The following is a 19,454-nucleotide window of genomic DNA, read 5'->3' as shown; positions in this document are numbered from 1 at the left end:
CAAAAAAAAAAAAAAAAAAAAAAAAAAAAAAAACTTGAGCTAATCAATAAAAATCAATTGGTCACCCAGTCCTGCCCACCCTGCTGTCAATCAAAGTTTACGTAGAACGCTTCAGGTTTGGAGGTCAGCGTCAGGGCTTGGAAAAATGTTGTTTGTCTCTCGGCGGCATGTGATGAGGCTTAGCATGATTAAGCTGCTTGGGCCAATCAGGGCACAGCCGGACATTGTCAACCACACTGTACACTAGTGTGTGTCACTGTTTGTGAAACGGTGCGCATGTTTTTGCTCCATGGTAGGTAAAGAAATGAAAAGAAATTATAAATTATAATTATAAGGTAAAGAAATTATTATCTAATGAAAGAATTACATTTATTTTCATGCGGCAAAATAATCAAACTCAATGTATTCTTAATTAATTGTAATTACTAGGGGTGTGAATTGCCTAGTACCTGACGATTCGATTCGCATCACGATTCATAGGTCACGATTCGATTCGATTAATCCCGATGCGAATTCATAAGTCGATTGTTGCAATTTTTTTTATTCAAATTTAGAAAATACTAATCAGTAAACATGTACAGTGTAAGATTTGTATGAAATTTTATTATTTGTCTGAAACTTCAGTCTTATAGAGGTTCTAATCTGTTTCATGTTTGAACGGCATTTAAATAAAATATTAAGGCTAACTGTTCCATTAATAGAACATTCTTTCATGCTTAAGGTGTGAATCCTAAGACGTTTTGGTGAATATTTTTCCATCAAATATGGATGTTTAAAAATCGATTCTGCCACCTATTGAATCGATTCGAGAATTGTGCGATGTAATATCACGATATATTGCTGAATCGATTTTTTTAACACCCCTAGTAATTACCTATCGATAATGTTCAACTATTGGATGGCAGTGCACATTTTCATTATGTACACTGTTCCAACTATGTTTTGCATTTGCATTATTAGGGTTGGAACACCCATGTAACTAGGAGCATTGAAACCAAGTAAAAAGAGAGGGTGAGGAGGGGATTTTTTTTCCAGAGAATGCAGTAGTCAATTGTATCAGTCAGTTCCTCTCCTCTCTTCTCTTCTCGCGAGCTTTGAACTGAGTGTCTATGTGCAAACAGGTAAACCTGACAGTCAGACTGGTCAAATTCAGATAAAAGCATAAAATTCCATATCCGAACTTATTGCATGTCTTTGCGATATGCATATTGCATAGGCCAATATCGCGATATCGATATTTTTTCGATATATTGTGCCGCCCTACTGGTGGACTACCTGTCCACCACCTGTCATTGTGGGGACATTTTGGTGGTCCCACTGGTCAAGACCTGGTTTTTGAGTTTAGGTTTGAATTGGGTTTTGGTTTTGGTTGTGGTTGGGGTAAGGGTTAAGGTTAGGCAATCAGTTGTGGGTAAAGGGCTAGGAAATGCATTACGTCAATGGGATGTCCCCATGTGGATAGTAAAGCCAACGTTTGTGTGCTGTGTGTAAATTTTCCTCTCAGCATTGTTTAATGTCAATTAAACGTGTTGTGAATGATTTCCCCTGATGCATCGGCGTGTCCACAGAGGCCCACCGTGGCTTTCCAATATCTTACATTCATTTTTATTTCTTCATTTATTTGTTATTAAACCTGCTTGTGAGCTTTGTCTTTCACTTAGCTTTCAACTCAGATCCATTTTGGATTATTTTTGGATCACAGCTTTTGGAGAATATCTGAACATGCTGTGAAAAGTCACAAGTTGACATTTAACGCTGAGCTGAACGTGCGCTTTGCCTTTGATGCTTTGAGTTGCTGTAACTTTCTGCATTTTTTATCACAAGGCCAGAACAAAATGTAGTTTAGGATACATTAGTGCTAGCAAGAAAGCACAGCTAAATTAATTTTGACTTGCCGTTTTGTTTCTCAAAATTAGTCTATAAAATTGGCCTAGAAACAGCTTAGTGTTAAATTAGCTAATATGTTATGCTAAAAAATATCAATGCTCTTCTGTATTGTGTCGCACTTCCCTCTATTGGAAGTCGGAGGAGGCCTTAAGGCTGCAAACTGTGTGTGTGCGTGTGTGTCATTTTTAATCAAATGAAAGCTTGTTTGCTAAATTGGCGCTAGCAGCTCCTCGGTTGCGTCGCTTCGCCCTTTGACGCCATCACGCGAGCTGATTTGAAAGCGAGAGTCCCCTTCTACGCCCGTGGGGGGTTGCATCATGTTTATGCATACCATATGCCATATGCAAAAAGCTCATTTGTTGTTGGACTCATGCATAAAAGCATTTATTCATGTTTGAATGATACAATCTGCAGGTTTCCACTCTCCAGTTGCAATTAAAGCACACTCCAACTGTCTCTTGTAGTCAACGTCCAAATGTACGATGCGATTCTTCACACCCGCGGTGCCTTCGGGTGTGCTTCTGTTCTCTGAGCAGGGTCTGTTGTGTTGAGTGAGTAAATCCTCTTGCCAGTATATAGAGAATAAACATTCCCAACAGACCTTCGGCCCAACGTATTTACTCAAACTATCGGACAAGGACATCCATCCATCCATCCATTTTCTTGACCGCTTATTCCTCACAAGGGTCGCGGGGGCTGCTGGCGCCTATCTCAGCTGGCTCTGGGCAGTAGGCGGGGGACACCCTGGACTGGTTGCCAACCAATCGCAGCGGACAAGGACATGTTGGGAACAAACGTGGCTTTCTTTCGAGTTTCACGTACTTACTCTCATCATATATGATTGATCATTTGGACAATTTCTGAATTTCTGACAATTTCTGTCTGAAAGTAGCAGTGGTCTTGTTGAAAGAAAGATATGAGCAAGGGTCAAGTGTATTAAAAAAAAAAAATAAGTAAATCATAGGAGACACAAATCTTAGAAGAGATAAACCTTTTCAAGATTGCTTGGAAGACTCATGAAAAAAAAAAAAAAAAAAAATTAAAAATAGATGACCAAAACACAGAAGACAACATGAACTGTACACGAAATTGACAGAAAGATTTGAACCACCAGAATAAAATGAAATTGTGAGGCGAAGAAAATCACTACTAGAGGGACATACAAACTGGAGAAAACCAAAGAAGACTGTAGAAGAAAATGAAGACAGGAACCAAAGAATAAAATGAAAGACAAAGTAAGCCATAGAAAACAACTCAACTCAAAATAGTCAAATATCAGTCGAACTCGTGTCGGATTTGCCTGGTGTGGAGCCAATCGACATTGCGAACTACCTCATCCTCCAGACATCGTACTACATCGCTAGCCAAATGAAGGCGTATAAAAGCCTGGAGGCTTACAACTATTTTGTATGTGGTTGGGTCAGCGAAGTAAAACCAAAAGAAGCACTAAATGACTGCCGTCTTGTTTTTGTTCGGGTGAGTAAATGTGATTCAGGATCGTTCTCGTTTCAACTCAAATGTACCCAAAGGGCCCACTGGCATCAGGCTACAAGCTAGCTGGCTAACTGTTACTTTACCTGCTATTTTCTACGTGTTGCTAGGTTAACCATTCTCAGAGGTCTAACGTATGTTGTGGCCTTCCTGGAAGAAGGACCTCAATTTAAGAACCACTCGTTGTGGTAGCTAACGTCACTAGCATTGCTAAAAACAAAGACACAGCAACCTAGCATGGGCACACAAGCTATAGAACAAACTCCACATAGTATTATCACGGTTAGCTACATCTTCTTCCACTTAATCGTGGACGAAGATGTCGCAAACTGTCAAAGACGTCAATCAAACGAGACACGAACTGGAGACACAAACTGGAGAAGACAAATTGTAGATGACGGGTTCTGTGGAAGAAGATTCAAACCATCTAAGTAGATGCGGACCGTTGAAGATGTGAACCGTAAAATACGCAATCTATAGAAGATATGGCGCGTTGAAGACACAAAATGTCAATGAAATGCAAACAGAAGAGGCAAGCTATAGAATATTAACCATAGATAACCATAGGCGTGAATCGTGGAGTAAAACGTAAAGCATAGATCCATAGTAGAAAACCAAGAAGAAAGAACGGATGTGAACAAATTATATCTAAATACTGAATTTTCATAAAAAAAATATGCAAAATGTCTGCATTGTTCTATAGGAATGTTGGCTTGGCAAACGTGTAATATTGAAATATGTAAGGGTTTTTGGAACGTCTAAATTTAAAATTGAAGCTCAACACTAAAGCTCTCATGGTCTGAATCCGCTGAATAAGTAGTAAAGGGTGGTTTTAAAAAAAACGGGTTAATTTCATTTTGATACAGAACGTTTTTCAGCATTCATAAAATAATGCAACATTTTATCTTATAGTTACAGTAGTGAGGGGAAAAAAACAATTACTTTTGTAATACAAAGGAAAAATGTGAAGAGACTGTTTTGACATTTTTCAAATGATGCCTCTATTCACAGCTACCACCCCCGCACACACACACACACACACACACACACACACACACACCCCACACACACACACACACCAATGAGATTCGGCGAAAGCGGCTGGGGGCACAGGGGGTCAATTGTTTCATCCAGTCTGCCATCTGTGGGCACAAGGACCCATGGGAAATGCAGTTCAGCCTCCCACCCCTCCCCCTGTTGTGTGTGCGCGCGTCTGTGTCATTCTTCATCATCATCACTGAAGGAAGGAAGACGTGACGCATCTGCTGCCTTTTTATGCTGCAAACCCCCGCCGGTCCCGTTCAGTAATGACTTAATCACCCATTAAACAACTCAAACATACATTAATTTCATGTTAATAACGTCTTTGTCTTCACATTTGGTGAGGCGTTTTTCATGCTAAACAAGCCAAACAACACATGTAAGTAAAAGCTGTAACGATAAGAATAAAAAAAAAAGTAATATCTGAAAAAAATAAATAAAATAAAAATAAATATATATATATAATATATAAATATATATATATAATAAATATATATATATATATATATATATATATATATATATATGTATGTATGTATATATATGTATATAACGTATCATCATTACCAGGTGTCAGTATATATATATATATGTGTGTATATACACACACGCTATATGTTGTCATGGCAACAGTACAGCTTCCTAACGGACGCCAGTATACTCGCCAGCCTCTCCCGCCAGCCGTCGAGCCCACTTGGCTAAGTGCGTAACGTGTGATGTGCCGTTCACACGAGCTTTCTCTCTCGCCACACAAAAGGCGACTCAATGGCCCGCCGCTCGCCGCCTTTGATGGCGGCGTGTCGATGATACTCCACCAACAAATTAGCAGCAGGTGACTGTGCTGTGGCCAGCAGTCAGGTGTAATAGCTCCTTTGATGCGCCGCCATTTGCATTAATGCAGCAAAACAATGAATGAGCTCTCGGCGCTGATTTTCGTACACGGGCTTTGATACCCCTTTAGCACAAAGATTTTGTTTAACGGGGGCACATTATGTAAAAGTGACTTGTTGTATACTAATAGTTACAAATACATCGACAGTTTTCCCCTCTAAATGTTGCCTTATAATGATTATCATATCATAGTTTGGCTCATTTTCATAATCCCGCCCCCACACAGAGTTGCCCCACCCATGACTCGGCAGCAACAGTTGGACAACACTGAATGAAATGCTACGGTGTCTGATTTTAATAGTCGATAGATTGTTTCTCATTGCTTTTTTTTTTTTTTTTTTTAAGAAAATTGTTGGTGGATTTGTTGTGTGTTCCTTTTTTTGTTAAGAATACTGGTAATTGCTATAATATTTTTTTTAAATACTACTTGCTAGGTTTATTGCTAGTTTCTTTAAAAAAAAATAAAAAATTGATAGATCTGTTGCCAGTTGCGTTTTTCAAAAATATTTGTAAGATTTATTGCTAGTGCTTTTTTTTAAAAAGTCAATAGATCTGTTGCTAGTTGGGTTTTTCAAAAATATTTGTAAGATTTATTGCTAGTTTTATTTTTTTTAAATAGTTAATAGATCGGTTGCCATTTGCGTTATTCAGTAATATTTGTAAGATTTATTGCTCTTTCCTTTTTTAAAAAACAGTCTAGATCTGTTGCCAGTTGCGTTTTTCAAAAATATTCGGAAGATTTATTGCTAGTTTAACAACAACAAAAAAAAGGTTAGTATAGCTATTGCTAATTGAGTTTTTAAAAAATATTCGTAAGATTTATTGCTAGTTGCTTTTTAAAAAAAAAAAAAGTCAATTGATCTGTTGCTAGTTGTGTTTTAAAAAAATATTTGTCACATTTATTGCTTGTTGCTTGACACGACGAGGTAAGGTAGGACTCAGACGCAGGCGTAAGGTAAGCCACCAAGGCAGCAGGTTTATTTCCGGCCAACAGGTGTCTCCTCTCAAGCTGAGAGGAGAACAGGGAAGCAAAAAAGTGGAGAACAAAAAGCGCTCCTCTAGGGAGGAAAAAACAGGCAAAAGGTACTGGGGACAACGAAAAGCGCTCCGCTAGGGAGGAAAAAGGGCACAAGGCAAAAGGGGTAACAAAAGGCGCTCCACTGGGGAGGAAAAAGCACAAAAACAAGGCAAAAACACTTGGCAACATGAACGAGGACATAAGGACTGTGGGCCGCTTCCATGCACTGACTGTGACACTTCGGCACTGAGGGGAGAATGCAGGTGGCTTTTATTGCTGTAGGTGATTGGTGGCAGGTGGTGATAATCAAGGGCGGGGACCTGTAATTATGGAGCGGCAGGAAGGGCAAGTGACCTGGGGTGAGATAAGAGTTAGATTTTCAAGGTAAGACAGGAAACAGGGATACAACAATAAAAGCATGAACCGCCACGCCGGTGGCGGCGTGACATTGCTATTGTAAAAAAAATAGTCAATAGATCTGTTGCTAGTTGCGTTTTAAAAAAATATCCTATAATTATTATTTTTATGATTGTTAAGTCCTATAATTATTATTTTTATGATTGTTAAGTCAAAGGACACTTGTGTTTAGGTTCACCTGCACCATCAAATGACAACTGCTCTGGAATGGCTGTCAGATGACATTTTTGCACTCCATGCAGCGCAGATGCGAAGCAGCTGTCAAGAACACAACTCGTACAGCCAAATAAGAACGTCGTGATTTGACAGGAAGCCATCATCTCAGGCGTCACCCCCAAAAGATATCTGTGTTAAACGGCCTCGCTTTCAGACGCTTGTGAAGAAACTCGTGCGTGCAAAAAAAAAAAAAAAAAAACCTCCTCGGGGCACGAAAACGCGAGGCGAGAATGTACGCTCGTCGCCACTGGCCAAAAGGGAAAGCGGCGTGATGCAAACTGTGGCAACCAACTGTAAAGAAATAGAAGAGGAACGGAATCCCTGCCAGGATGAGGTTATCTCCTGGAGTGAGCAGAGCCGGGACCCAAAACAGGAAGATGAAAACGTCAGAGTATGTGCCGTATGTTTTTTAAAAAAAAAAAGAAAGAAAAAAATGAAAGAAAGAAAGGACCCAGCTGGACAAACTTGATGATGATGATAATAATAATTAGGGGTGTTAAAAAAAAATCGATTCGGCGATATATCGCGATACTACATCGCGCGATTCTCGAATCGATAAAAAAAAAAATCGATTTTTTTTTTTTTTTTTTAAGAGCTCAGAATTGTTCATTCGGTAGTCTTACCGATTTGTTTTTGTGTGTGTGTGTGTGAATCGATTTTTAAACGTCCATTTTTAATGGAAAAATATTCAACAAAACGTCTGACTTCGGGTTAGGATTCACACCTTGAGCATGGAAGAATGTTATGAACGGAACATTAAGCCTTAATATTTTATTTTAATGCTGTTCAAACATGAAACAGATTACAACCTCTATAAGACTGAAATTTCAGATAAATAAATAATACATTTTCATATAAATCTTACACTCTACAAGCTTACTGATTAGTATTTTCTAAATTTGAATGAAAAAAAATCGCAACAATCGACTTATAAATTCGTATCGGGATTAATCGGTATCGAATCGAATCGTGACCTGTGAATCGTGATACGAATCGAATCGTCAGGTACTAGGCAATTCACACCCCTAATAATAATGCATCAGATTTCTGTATAGCGCTTTTCAGTCCCAATCCCCAAGACGTACATTCCTTATGTACCTTTAGTGTTCATGACACCATGAGATATCATTATTTTCTTACGCTTGTGCATATTTGAAGATGTTTTTTAGCTCTTAAAAAAATTGCTGCCGTTTGTTACCTAATTTCTGTGATTATTAGGGATGTAACGATATCGGCAATATCGTGATATCGCGCTATTAAAACTGCCACAATATTGTTGTCGTCACGTCACAATATTAAAAGCAGCGCATCTGTGTTCAAAGTCAGGTTGATTTCCATGTGTGCAGTTCTAGCACCCTCTGGTGGCTAGTTTTTTTTTTTTTTTGTTTTTTTTTTTTTTGTGCGGTTTAATTTTCACAAAGCATGTTTTGGCCCTTGTATGTTTATAATCCACACTAATGTTCAGATAAAGGGGAACGTAATTTGCTTGTGAATAGTCAATATGTGTAGGAACTCAATGTGTCCTTCCATTAGCAAGTAATTTATATATATTTTTTATATAATATTAATAATATATATATTTAAATATTGCTGTCATGTACAAAAGCACAATATTGTGTGTGTGTGTGTGTTTTTTAGTATTCGCTCTTTTTTTTTTTTTTTTTTTTTTTTTTTTTTTTTTTTTCCAATATTGTGACCTTTTTATCGCCAACCTGCCCACAATATTATGATAATTATCCTATCATGATGTTTGAATATCGTTACATCCCTAGTGTTTATATGGTTATTTTATTTTATTTTTTTTAATCAAAGGCTGGATTGTCAAAGAAGATTGTCGGTAATAAATAATATACAATTAGGTGTACTTTTTAACATTTTTTAACATTTTTTTGTTACTTCTTCTCAAACACCAAAAAATGTTCATGGGTCAATATGACCCGCAGTATTTTTAACTCCACCAACCAGAAGCTTCTTGTTCACTTAGGAGCTTCTTTTTTTTTTAAGGTTCGAATGCGTTGTGCCGCCCACCTCGGGGGCACAAAAGGCTTCTCTTGGCATGGCTGAACCGGCAGCATGGTTAGTCTTGGCCAACTGCTGGAGGATGTTTGCTTTGGCACCGCGCTGGCACGGATCGCTCTCAAGGCGCCCGCCAGGGTTACGCCTCAGCGAAATCATAGACCCCCCCCTAAGAAAAATAACAAATAAACAAGCATGTTTACCATTCCAAACCAAGTTGTGCGCAGTTCTTGAATGATCCTTTTTCAAATATAGTGCAGGGGGTCCTTGGGTTACACCACTTTAAAATAACAGGCTTCCTGTGTGCGCATTTTTTTTGTTTTTTACACCACGGCCTTTTGACACTTTTTGTCGATGATAGATTTGTCGACCATAATCCATGTTGCTTACTAGTGAAATAGGCTTGGAGTATGAATTTTCAAAAGACATTTTGTACATATACTCTAAAATGTTGGGTCAAAAGTAACATTTTGGGTCGATTTGACCCATCTTTCTGGGTTGTTCTGTGCAAAACAACCCAGAAAGTTGGGTCAAATTAACGGATCTGAGCTAGAGCTGTCAAGATTAATTGACAAGTAATCGATTATCAAATTAATCGACAGCTATTTTACTAATTGAGTAATCCTTAGGAGCCATTTTATAATTCGAAATTGTCCAAATCCTCTAATTACAGTTTATCAACTGTAATTGTTCACTGCTTTCTGTTGTTCTTCATGAAAGAAGGCTAAATATCTTCTGCATTTAATCAAAATAAGACACCAATCTCCCTTTAAAAAAAAAAAAATCACTATACGAAGTACAAAATAAACACCAATCTCTGGTTAATAAACAGTTATCAGGGGAAAAAAATGCATTTGTAATACACTTTAATGCAAAACTAAAATGAATCCGATTAGTCATTTAATTGTTTGAATAATCGACAGATTAATCGATTCTAAAAATATTCGATAGAGATAGCACTCATCTGAACCAATATTCTGAGTTTTTTTTTCTACAAAATGGCCCAATTTTAGTTCAAAAATTGGTTCAAATTGACCCAGATAGAGAATTGGTTCACTTTCTTTACTCATAATTGCGTTATTTTTGACCGAACAGTTCTAGATTTTAGTTTTAGACATTGTGGAGGTGATTTGCTGTAGCTGTTTCGTCCAAAATGACCACTTCAAACCAAAATGGCAGACTTCCTCTATCTTTTATGGCATGACTTCTTGAGACTTTTTTTTTTTTTTTTTTTTGTGGGTCTACTCATTATATATTTCTACCAAATTATGTGTTGCTAAGATGACTTGAATTGACTTAACTAAGTAGGGATGTAACGATAACGGCAATATCGTGATATTGGGGCTAGGGCTGCACGATACTGGAAAAATATGCGATATGAGATATAGTTGTTGACTATCGCAATATCAATATTATTGCGATATTTAAGATGTACCTAAAGAAATAATTTTTTTATTAGCAAATGAAAGAATAAAATTTTTTCACGTGGTAAAATAAGCAAGTTCAATGTGTTCTTCGTTAATTAATTTTACTTAGTCTAGATGATGTAAAACTATTGGTTGGTGATGCTCGTTTAAGTTTGTGTCTGATTGGTGGTCTGATTGGTGAAGTTCAGATAAAAGCCAACATGTCTTTGAGATATGCATATTGGAGGGGCCAATATCACAATATTGATATTTTTTCGATATATTGCCCAGGCCTGTATTGTGCTATTAGACCTGCCACAATATTGTTGTCGTCATGTCATGATATTAAAAGCAGCACAAGTTGTTTTCCATTTGTGCAGTTCTAGCACCCTCTCGTGGCTATTTTCTTTGTGCAATTTCATTTTTATTAGGGATATTTTGGCCCTTCTATGTTTAAAATCTACACTAATGGTCAGGTGAAGAGTGGCGTAATGTGTTTGTGAACCGAGTCAATATGTGGAGGAACTCAATGTGTGCGTGCATTACTAATATTAAGTCTCAATATTAAGTCTTATTAGAGATAGTAGGTTGTTTATATGTATTGCTGTAATGTACAAAAACACAATTTTGTACTTATTTTTTTAGTATTTCTTTTTTTTTTAACAATATTGTGACCTTTTTTTTTTTTTTTATACCTCCAACCTCCACACAATATCATGATAATTATCATATCGTGACCTTCATATCATGATAATATTGATTCATGATGTTTGTATATCGTTCCATCCGTATTGCTAAGTGAAACTGAATTTTCAAGACGTTTGTGTAAGCTATTACCTTGTGAAGGAACGTTTAGTTGTTGACCCTAAAATGACCACTTCAAACCAAAATGGCAGACTTCCTGTGGGTGACGTTGCAAAGCGAAACTGGCTTTGGGGACTGAATTTTTTGATGAAGAAATTTGCTCACTCTCTGCCCTCGTGGAGTTGACTTATTGATGTGTTCAGTTTCAAGACGAGTCGTCACACTTCATGCGTCGTTTGTTGGCTGGCGACCAGTCCTGGGTTTACCCATCCTTTCCCCCAAGGTCCTCTGAGAAAGGTTTTAGCTGATCAATGATGGATGGATCATGGAACCAAACCTCCACTTTGCTCCACCCTGTGGCCAAAATAGCAACTGCATTTATCCCTGAACGCACTCACTGCTTGTTGGCTTAAGATCAGACATATAGCTCTCATTTTGTATATATATTTTTATTTTACTTATTTTTTTTTTAATAAACATGCATACCCGTATCTGTGCCAGGCCAATCTCATGTTCTCCATTTATTGATATTTCTTCATCTCTGCGCTTCTTTTACCCAGCGTTGATGCATTATGTGGTCCTTTCGGTTTCATTTAATAACCTCTGCGCAGTGTGTTAGTGCCTGTGTGTGTGTGTGTCCTCTTAGCTTGTTGGTCACCATAGCGACCACTTTCTGGATCGTGAAGTATGCCGAGGCTGAAGCGTGTGTGCTTGCTTGTGTTCGTACTGTGCGTGCGTGTGTGTGTGTGCGTGAAGCACAGCGATACTTTTCACAAGTAATTACGCTGCATCAGCCATTAAGAGGCAGGCCATTTGCACTCCATGTTGGAATGATGATATCTGCAGCTCAGCTTAGGCGGTGTGTGCGCACTCGCCAGTTTGTGTGTGAGAGCAGGAAGGGGAGCCGGCCATTTTTAAAGCCGATGTATTTTTGAGAGATTGTTGCTCTCCGAGTGAGTCAGTCTTACTTAATGTCGAAACATCACATTAGAATCCAATCCATCCGTCTTGAAGAAAGTCTGGTTTAGTAGTTTCTGTTTAATTGATTAATTTCCTCGTTTTATGCTGAGTCATCAAAATTTGCCGCCCTAATCCGCCCAAAATGCAATGACAAAAAAAATAAATGTAAGTGTATCAATTTGTCAATTTGTGTGGTGTACAAAATTTAAATTTGGTAGTAGAGGAGTTTTTTTTTTCCTTTTCAAAAATCCCTGCAAATGGACAAAATGTGACGGATATATCGATATCGCGATAAATCGTGATACTTTGTCTCTTGATAGATTATCGATACGCCGACGCAAGTATCGTGATATTTTTTAGTTAATAGACAGCCACTATGATGGCTCCATTGTTCATTACTTATTGAGCAAATCCTTGGCGGGCCATTAGGGGGAGTGCCTCGTAAGAATGGTGGGGAAATGGATGCAAGTCTTCAGGTGAAGAAGACTCATCAGCTTACTTTTACTTGTTTAAGACATTTATCTGTCCAGCTACTGACTGTTTTACATACGTTTCTATGAAAAACGTGGATCATATCTTCAATGTTAACATTTGAAAAACATTAATCAACAATTACAATTGATTTAATTGGATTTAATACTTAAGTAATTTTATTGATTTACTTTTGCAATGTTACACAAAAGATTGTGTCACAGTTTATAAAATGAAACAATTGACTATGTAACTGACATGTTGCATGACAATAGTGTTTAAGAAAGACACAAATTTGTTGACAGAAAGTTAAGAATTTTTATTTGTTTAAAAAATACACTAAAGTACACAGTGTGAAGAAGACACCAGTTTTAATATTGTGTTTCAGTGATGGTACAAAAAGAAGCTATTTTCTCATTGAAAAAACAGTTTATGTCTTGAGTAGTTTTATTATCGTGGATTTATGACCAATATATCCATCATGGCGGTATCGTCATATCGGGAGATAATCGTTATCATGAGCCTTGTATCGCATATCATATCATATATTGAGGCACCCAGAGGTTCCCACCCCTACTTCAAACCAAAATGGAAAACTTGTCTTTTGTACATCTACTCGTGATGCACATGCAGGCTACCAAATTTCATGTTGCTGAGTCAAGACTTAGCCTATGGTCCAACTCCGACCTTGTGGACTTCACTTATTAGGAAAATGTTGAGTCATCAAGTCTCACTCCTCTGCCCACATGCAATGACCAAAATTCAAATTCTTTCTAATTTAGCATCTGTCTACTTTTGTAAGTTTGAATTTGGAAGCACTTGGAAAAAATCTAGGAGGAATTTTTGAGGGACTGAAAACGTCGAAAATGTCTATAACTTATTTGCTCCCAAAGACCTATTTATACGTTTTTTATTTTTTATTTTTTGTTTTTTTTTATGCTAGAGCATACAGAAGGTTTTGATGCAGCCTCGGAACTGAAGAGAACGCTTGAATCAATGGTAGTTATTACAAATAAAAACGGCCAGCAGGTGGCAGCACAGTATAAGAGATGAACCAGGGCCATGTTGCAAAAACTCTTTTCCCCACAGTTTTAAACAGATTTAAATTTAGCTATATTCTAATCCTAATTGCTGCAAAACGGAAACAGACAAAAATATATTTTTTTTCCTGATGAAAGAAGAGATGCTTGTCTTTCTTTTGGTAGGTTCCATGTTTTTAAAGCAATAGAACAAAATATTCTGCGGGCCTTGCAAACTCAGTCAAAATCCAGTAAAAGAGCTGGGAGCAAAGGGGGTTGCTTCAGTGAAAATGGCTGCGAGTGAATGAGTTAAAGTGACGTTTTGTTTGTTTTAAGTGAAGTTGTTTTTGGGTGCTGAATTTTCAAATTTCAAATCAAAGCTACTGTATATGGTGAATCCAGTTTCCAAGAATGTTGGAATTTGTCAAAATGACTCAACAATGGCCACTTCTAACCAAAATGGCAGATTTATAAAAAATGGCTTCTTGAGACTGTTGTGGGTCTACTCATGATCGACACGCCTAGCAAATTTCTTGTTGTTAGTGAAGCTTGTTTCAGGGGCTGAATTTTAAAAAATGCAATTAAGATGGAGTGTTAACAATTGGCAATTTTGACATTTTAGTTGCAAAGTTTTGTCTTCCATATCAACCATAATTGTTTACTGATTTCTGTAGTCCTTTGATGGAAGAATCAAAGTAAGACATTTGCAAACTGTTTTTACTTTGGAAAACAATGACCAAAACGGGAACATAGTACAACATCAATCCACCGATTTTGTATATCACCATACGAATACTAAGGATGAAAGGAACAACAATCACTGATTAATAAACAGTAATCAGGTGAAAATGCTTTTGTGATAATAATCGATAACTTAATCCATTGTAAAAATATTCAATAGTGACAGCAGTAGTATCAACATTGTCCCTTCTTCTTTTTCTCCTCCGCCGTCAACTGTCAGCTGGTGGGCGGCGAGTTTGATCTGGAGATGAACTTCATCATCCAGGAGGCGGAGAGCATCGGCTGCATGGTGGAGCTGCTGTCGCACTGCGAGGTGACGTGCCAGGCGGAGATCTGGAGCATGTTCACCGCCATCCTGCGCAAAAGCGTCCGCAACCTGCAGACCAGCACGGAGGTGGGCCTCATCCAGCAGGTGCTGCTTAAGATGAGCACGGTGGACGACATGATCGCAGGTGAGGGAGCTTGTGAGAAGCCGGTAATTTATGTTCAAGTCGACTCTTTCCCTTCTTCAACCACGCTTCCAAATTTCATTTTAATTCCTGGTTTGTTTTTACGACGGCATTTTAGGGACAAATATAAATATTTTTTAGAGTGGGGGTTAATCAGAGAAAAAAAATTGCCATCTTAGAAATTTGCAAATTTGCAAGTGTTTTTCTCCTCACAAATTTGACACTTTATAAAGTCACAAATTTGTGAGTGTTTTTTTTTTCTCACAAATTTGTGACTTTATGTCGCAAATTTGTGAGGAAAAAAAATCGCAAATTTGTGACTTAAAATATCAAATTTGTGACTATAAAGTCACAAATTTGTGAGAAAAGTGAGAAAAAAAAAACTACATTTAAAACTTTATAGTGGAAAATTTGTGACTTTAAAAAGTGGCAAATTTGCCACTTTTTAAAGTCACAAATTTGCGGGGGTTTTTTCCTCACAAATTTGTAACTTTATAAAGTCGCGAATTACACACTATAAAGTCACAAATTTCTGGGATTGGCTGGCAACCAGTTCAGGGTGTACCCCGCCTACTGCCGAGAGCCAGCTGAGATAGGCTCCAGCACCCCCCGCGACCCTTGTGAGGAGCAAGCAGTTAAGAAAATGGATGGATGGATGGATGGAAAGTCACAAATATGCGATTTTTAAAAAAAACAATTTCCTCACAAATTTATGACTTCATAGTCGAAAATTTGCCACTATAAAGTCGAAAATTTGCGAGTGTTTTTTTTTTTTTTAAATCTCTCACACACTTGCCACTTTTTAAAGTGGCAAATTTGTGAGTTTTTTTCTCTGAATATTACCCACCTCTGGAAAAAAAATAAAAATAAATGATATGTGGCCCTAATACACAGCTGTAGTTTTACATGGCCTTGGCAAAAAAAAGGATTCCCCCAGTTGGCATTGGAGATAAAAGTTCAGTGCAATTCTTAATTATACAACTGAAAAAAAAAATCCTTAAAATATACACATTTTAAGTTTTTATATTCTTCTAATCAGGAAAGAAAAGTTCTGTCGTATAGCAAAAACACAATTTTATGGAATATATTCTCGTATTATTTGGAGTGCAAATCACAAGTATGTAGTAAACCTTTGTTGTGATAAGGAGCCACTTGAGTATATTCCGGCACTCAGTGGAGGCCAAGTGAGAGTCAATCATCTCCTTTTTTCAAGATGATCTTTTTTTGTGTAATTGATGCTTTCCCCGCTTATCCTGCAAGTTCGCTCACTCGGCAGCCAATTCCCCTGACGAGTGTTTTTCCTCGGCGTGCCTTTTCAACCAGACATTAAGCCGCTTGGTTCAGCAGCGACGCCGCATAAACAGCGTACGTGCGTGTAAACGTTGTGTATTTCTCATGCGTGCAACAGTCGAGGCAAGAATGTGTATTTGAACATTCAAGTATTAATCCTCATCCTGTAGTGATGCCAATAAAATGTGTTTAAACTCGGGGTGTCAAAATTGGTGCATTAAGTTTGAGTTAATTTCGCCACAAAAACACACGTGATTAATAACCGCCCCCTACTCGGAAAGCCTGTACTGGTGGGAATTCCAGTCGCAACGCAGCAGACACGTCCACGCCAAAATTTAGCAGTGATAAATGTAACTAGACTAAGTGCAAGTTCTGGAGAAATTGCGTGGGAATGCTGAAAGCACATTGATAGATAAATTATGAAATTATAACCTTCTGGTTACTTGACAATGCGCTTTAGCGACTGTGCCATCGAGCAGTATCACTGACACCTGGTAATGATGATAAGTTATTTATATATATATATATATATATATGTATGTGTGTGTGTGTGTGTGTGTGTGTGTGTATATGTATGGAAGTTGGGCTTGGAAAGTGATACTTAGAAAAAGTTCAATGTCTGTCCCATTGAAAATGAATGGGGGAAAAGTTGATATTAAATGTTAAATTGTGCAAATACTGTAAGTAATGTGAAATCAGACTATTATATACCCCGGGAGGCGTGAATTTTTTTAACCGAGTTGAAATTTGAACAATGTAAATTGGAAGTAATTATTTGGGAGTTATTAGACGGCAAAAAAGTGTGGAGAATAAAAATCACAATAACATTGTGGAAATGCTGAAGCATTCCCACAATAAAAACATTAAAATAAAATAATACAATAATAATGCATATATTTGTGGAGACTGGGGTCAAGTTGTATTTGACCATTTTAAAAATGTGCAGAATTTCACAAGTTACCTCATGTTAAAGATTAGACAGCTCTTAATATAAAACGAAAAATGCACTGTCACCAATGTCTTACAAATGCAATTCTGCCATCTAGTGGCAGAAAAATGACCTAAACACAAATCAATTTCACACTCATTTTTTTACAGTACAGTACATCTTTTTAATTTTAACTCAGTTTTATGAATTATTATGAAATGACTAAAAGATGCAGCCGTATTTCTATTATTTTAACATTTCTTTTCCACTTCTATCTTAACAAGAATATGAAAACTTAGGGGAAAAAAATATTTTATTGATAATTGATTTGCGATTAATTGTGTGATGCGACTAATTACGAGGAAAGTTTTTAATCGCTCCTACTTTAGACATTCAGGCTATTTTTCCTAAAAAAAATTCTTACAAAAATAGTGAAGCATATGCTGCAGGCATTTTCCTTGACAATCCCCACAATAGCCAAAAAGTGTGTATTGACACATAAGTCATTATCCTCGATCAGTCACACAATTTAGTCAAGCCAACGAATTATTTGGACATTCAAGTCTTTTCCCTCAGTCGCTCTTACAAAATAATGAATCTAAGAAAAAGTGTCTGAGCAGTCCACATAAAGCAATGACGCTAAAAAGGTGTGTGGGGTCATTTTCCTCAATCGGCCACACAAAAACACACATTAAGCCAGTAAAGTGCGTATACTGTACATTCATGGTGCAAAGTCTGTTTGACTTAATTGCATCGACCTTGACTTTTCCTTTCATGCGCGCTCTCCCTCCATCATGTCTCCGCAGGATGATGTGCTTTACAAGTGCTTTGACTTACGCTGCAGCTCTCAATGACCTACATGCATTGATCGCGCGCGCACCCCCCCCCCCCCCCCCCACACACACACACACACGCAGCCCCCCCCGCCCACACACCCCCACACACACACACACACACACAGTGTGTGATGCTTTATTTCCTCTAATGAAATCCGCTGCAGCTCTATTCACATTATATCCACACGGCCTTAATGGCACACAAGGAGAGTCTGTGTAAATAAGCTGATTGGCTCGCCACCGCCGCGCCACGTCAAAGTCGAGGCTTTTTAGCGCAACCACGCATAAATAGGCACTTTTTTTATTTTTATTTTATTTTATTTTATTTTTTTTTTTTTTAATTCTAGGATGAGGTATTGTGAGGCAAATATCAAAAGATAGCTGCCTGCACCAAAATATCAGGATGAAATTTAAAGCGATAAAACGCCTATTAATTATTTTCTAGTATTGGATTAGGTATTGTGTACAAAGAATAAAAGTGCAAATATCTTCTGCATCTTATTACCTGAATTTTATTTTAAACCGATTAAGTGTCCGAATTCGATCTTACGGTGTGGGACGCCATGTTCCTGGTTATGTGATCGTGATGATGTATCCCGTGCATAACCGGAAGCCGTCTTCGTTCATTTCAGTGGGAATTTGCTGACGTAATGGGTGAGAAAAAGACGTTTTCGATCCCAAATACTGTTGAGAGTAAAGTCCTCAACACGTCCGGTTTCATGTCATTCCGTGTGTTTCATGTCATTCCTGATGTGGGCTAAAGCGTGCTTAGCACACGACATGTAGCTTAGCCTAGCAGAGTACAAGTCACCTGGATGTTTACCGTCCGTCCATTTCGACTCGCCGAAAATGCCAGTTTTATCCGGTTTTCATTGTAAACAAATCTTTGGCGTGTCTTCCATGGCTGTACTGCTTTTGAAGAAGTGCTTCTTTGTTGTAAAGCGAAATTACACCTTTGATGTCCGCCGTGGGATGCGATCATTCCTCGTGAGTTCTTTGTTGTCATTCATTCAATGTGTATTTTACGCACACAATACGTCATGATGATCACGTGACTGTCCAATACAGTACTTAATGCACAAATATTCATAAAAAGTGCTATAAAATCATAATTGCTCAACATAAATTGGCACTTTTTTCAGGGAAGAGTTGAAATTAACCATTTCACAGAATACCTGGTTAGTTTTTTTACAGGTCTTGTGTTCCTTTAAAGTGTTTTCACGTCCCTTGGACGGCTTTCTATAAAAACATAATGAGGATAATGATGATGATAATAATAATAATAATAATGATAATAATGATAATAATAATGATGTTTGTATTTACAAAGCTATGGTAATTAGTTATGCTCTTCCACCCCCCACCCCCCAAAATTATTGAGCATTGTGTTTGCCGGTTTGTGATTGCAGACCTGCTGGTGGACATGTTGGGCGTAATGGCCAGTTACAGCATCACAGTCAAGGAGCTGAAGCTGCTCTTCAGCATGCTGAGGGGCGACAACGGCATTTGGGTAAGCGCGGACTATTCCGGGGGCTTGCGATTTGTTGCACGTTCAGGTGAAGTTGTTTCCACA

General features: G+C 37.8%; 1 protein-coding gene across 17 annotated transcripts in view; it reads left to right on the top strand.

Moving 5' to 3' along the window:
- The window catches only part of nbeaa (neurobeachin a), a 96,955-nt gene that overhangs the window by 16,628 nt on the left and 60,873 nt on the right, over positions 1-19,454 (top strand). For all 17 annotated transcript variants that reach the window (XM_077504555.1, XM_077504554.1, XM_077504546.1 and 14 more), the window contains exons 2-3: positions 14,599-14,830; positions 19,291-19,391. In XM_077504555.1, the coding sequence (XP_077360681.1) occupies positions 14,599-14,830; positions 19,291-19,391 (333 nt within the window). The remainder of the gene's footprint in view (positions 1-14,598; positions 14,831-19,290; positions 19,392-19,454) is intronic.

Source organism: Festucalex cinctus, chromosome 18, assembly GCF_051991245.1.
Source record: "Festucalex cinctus isolate MCC-2025b chromosome 18, RoL_Fcin_1.0, whole genome shotgun sequence".
Taxonomy (NCBI): Eukaryota; Metazoa; Chordata; class Actinopteri; order Syngnathiformes; family Syngnathidae; genus Festucalex; species Festucalex cinctus.
The sequence above is the reverse complement of the archived record's forward strand: the minus strand, read 5'-3'. Positions and strand labels throughout refer to the sequence as shown.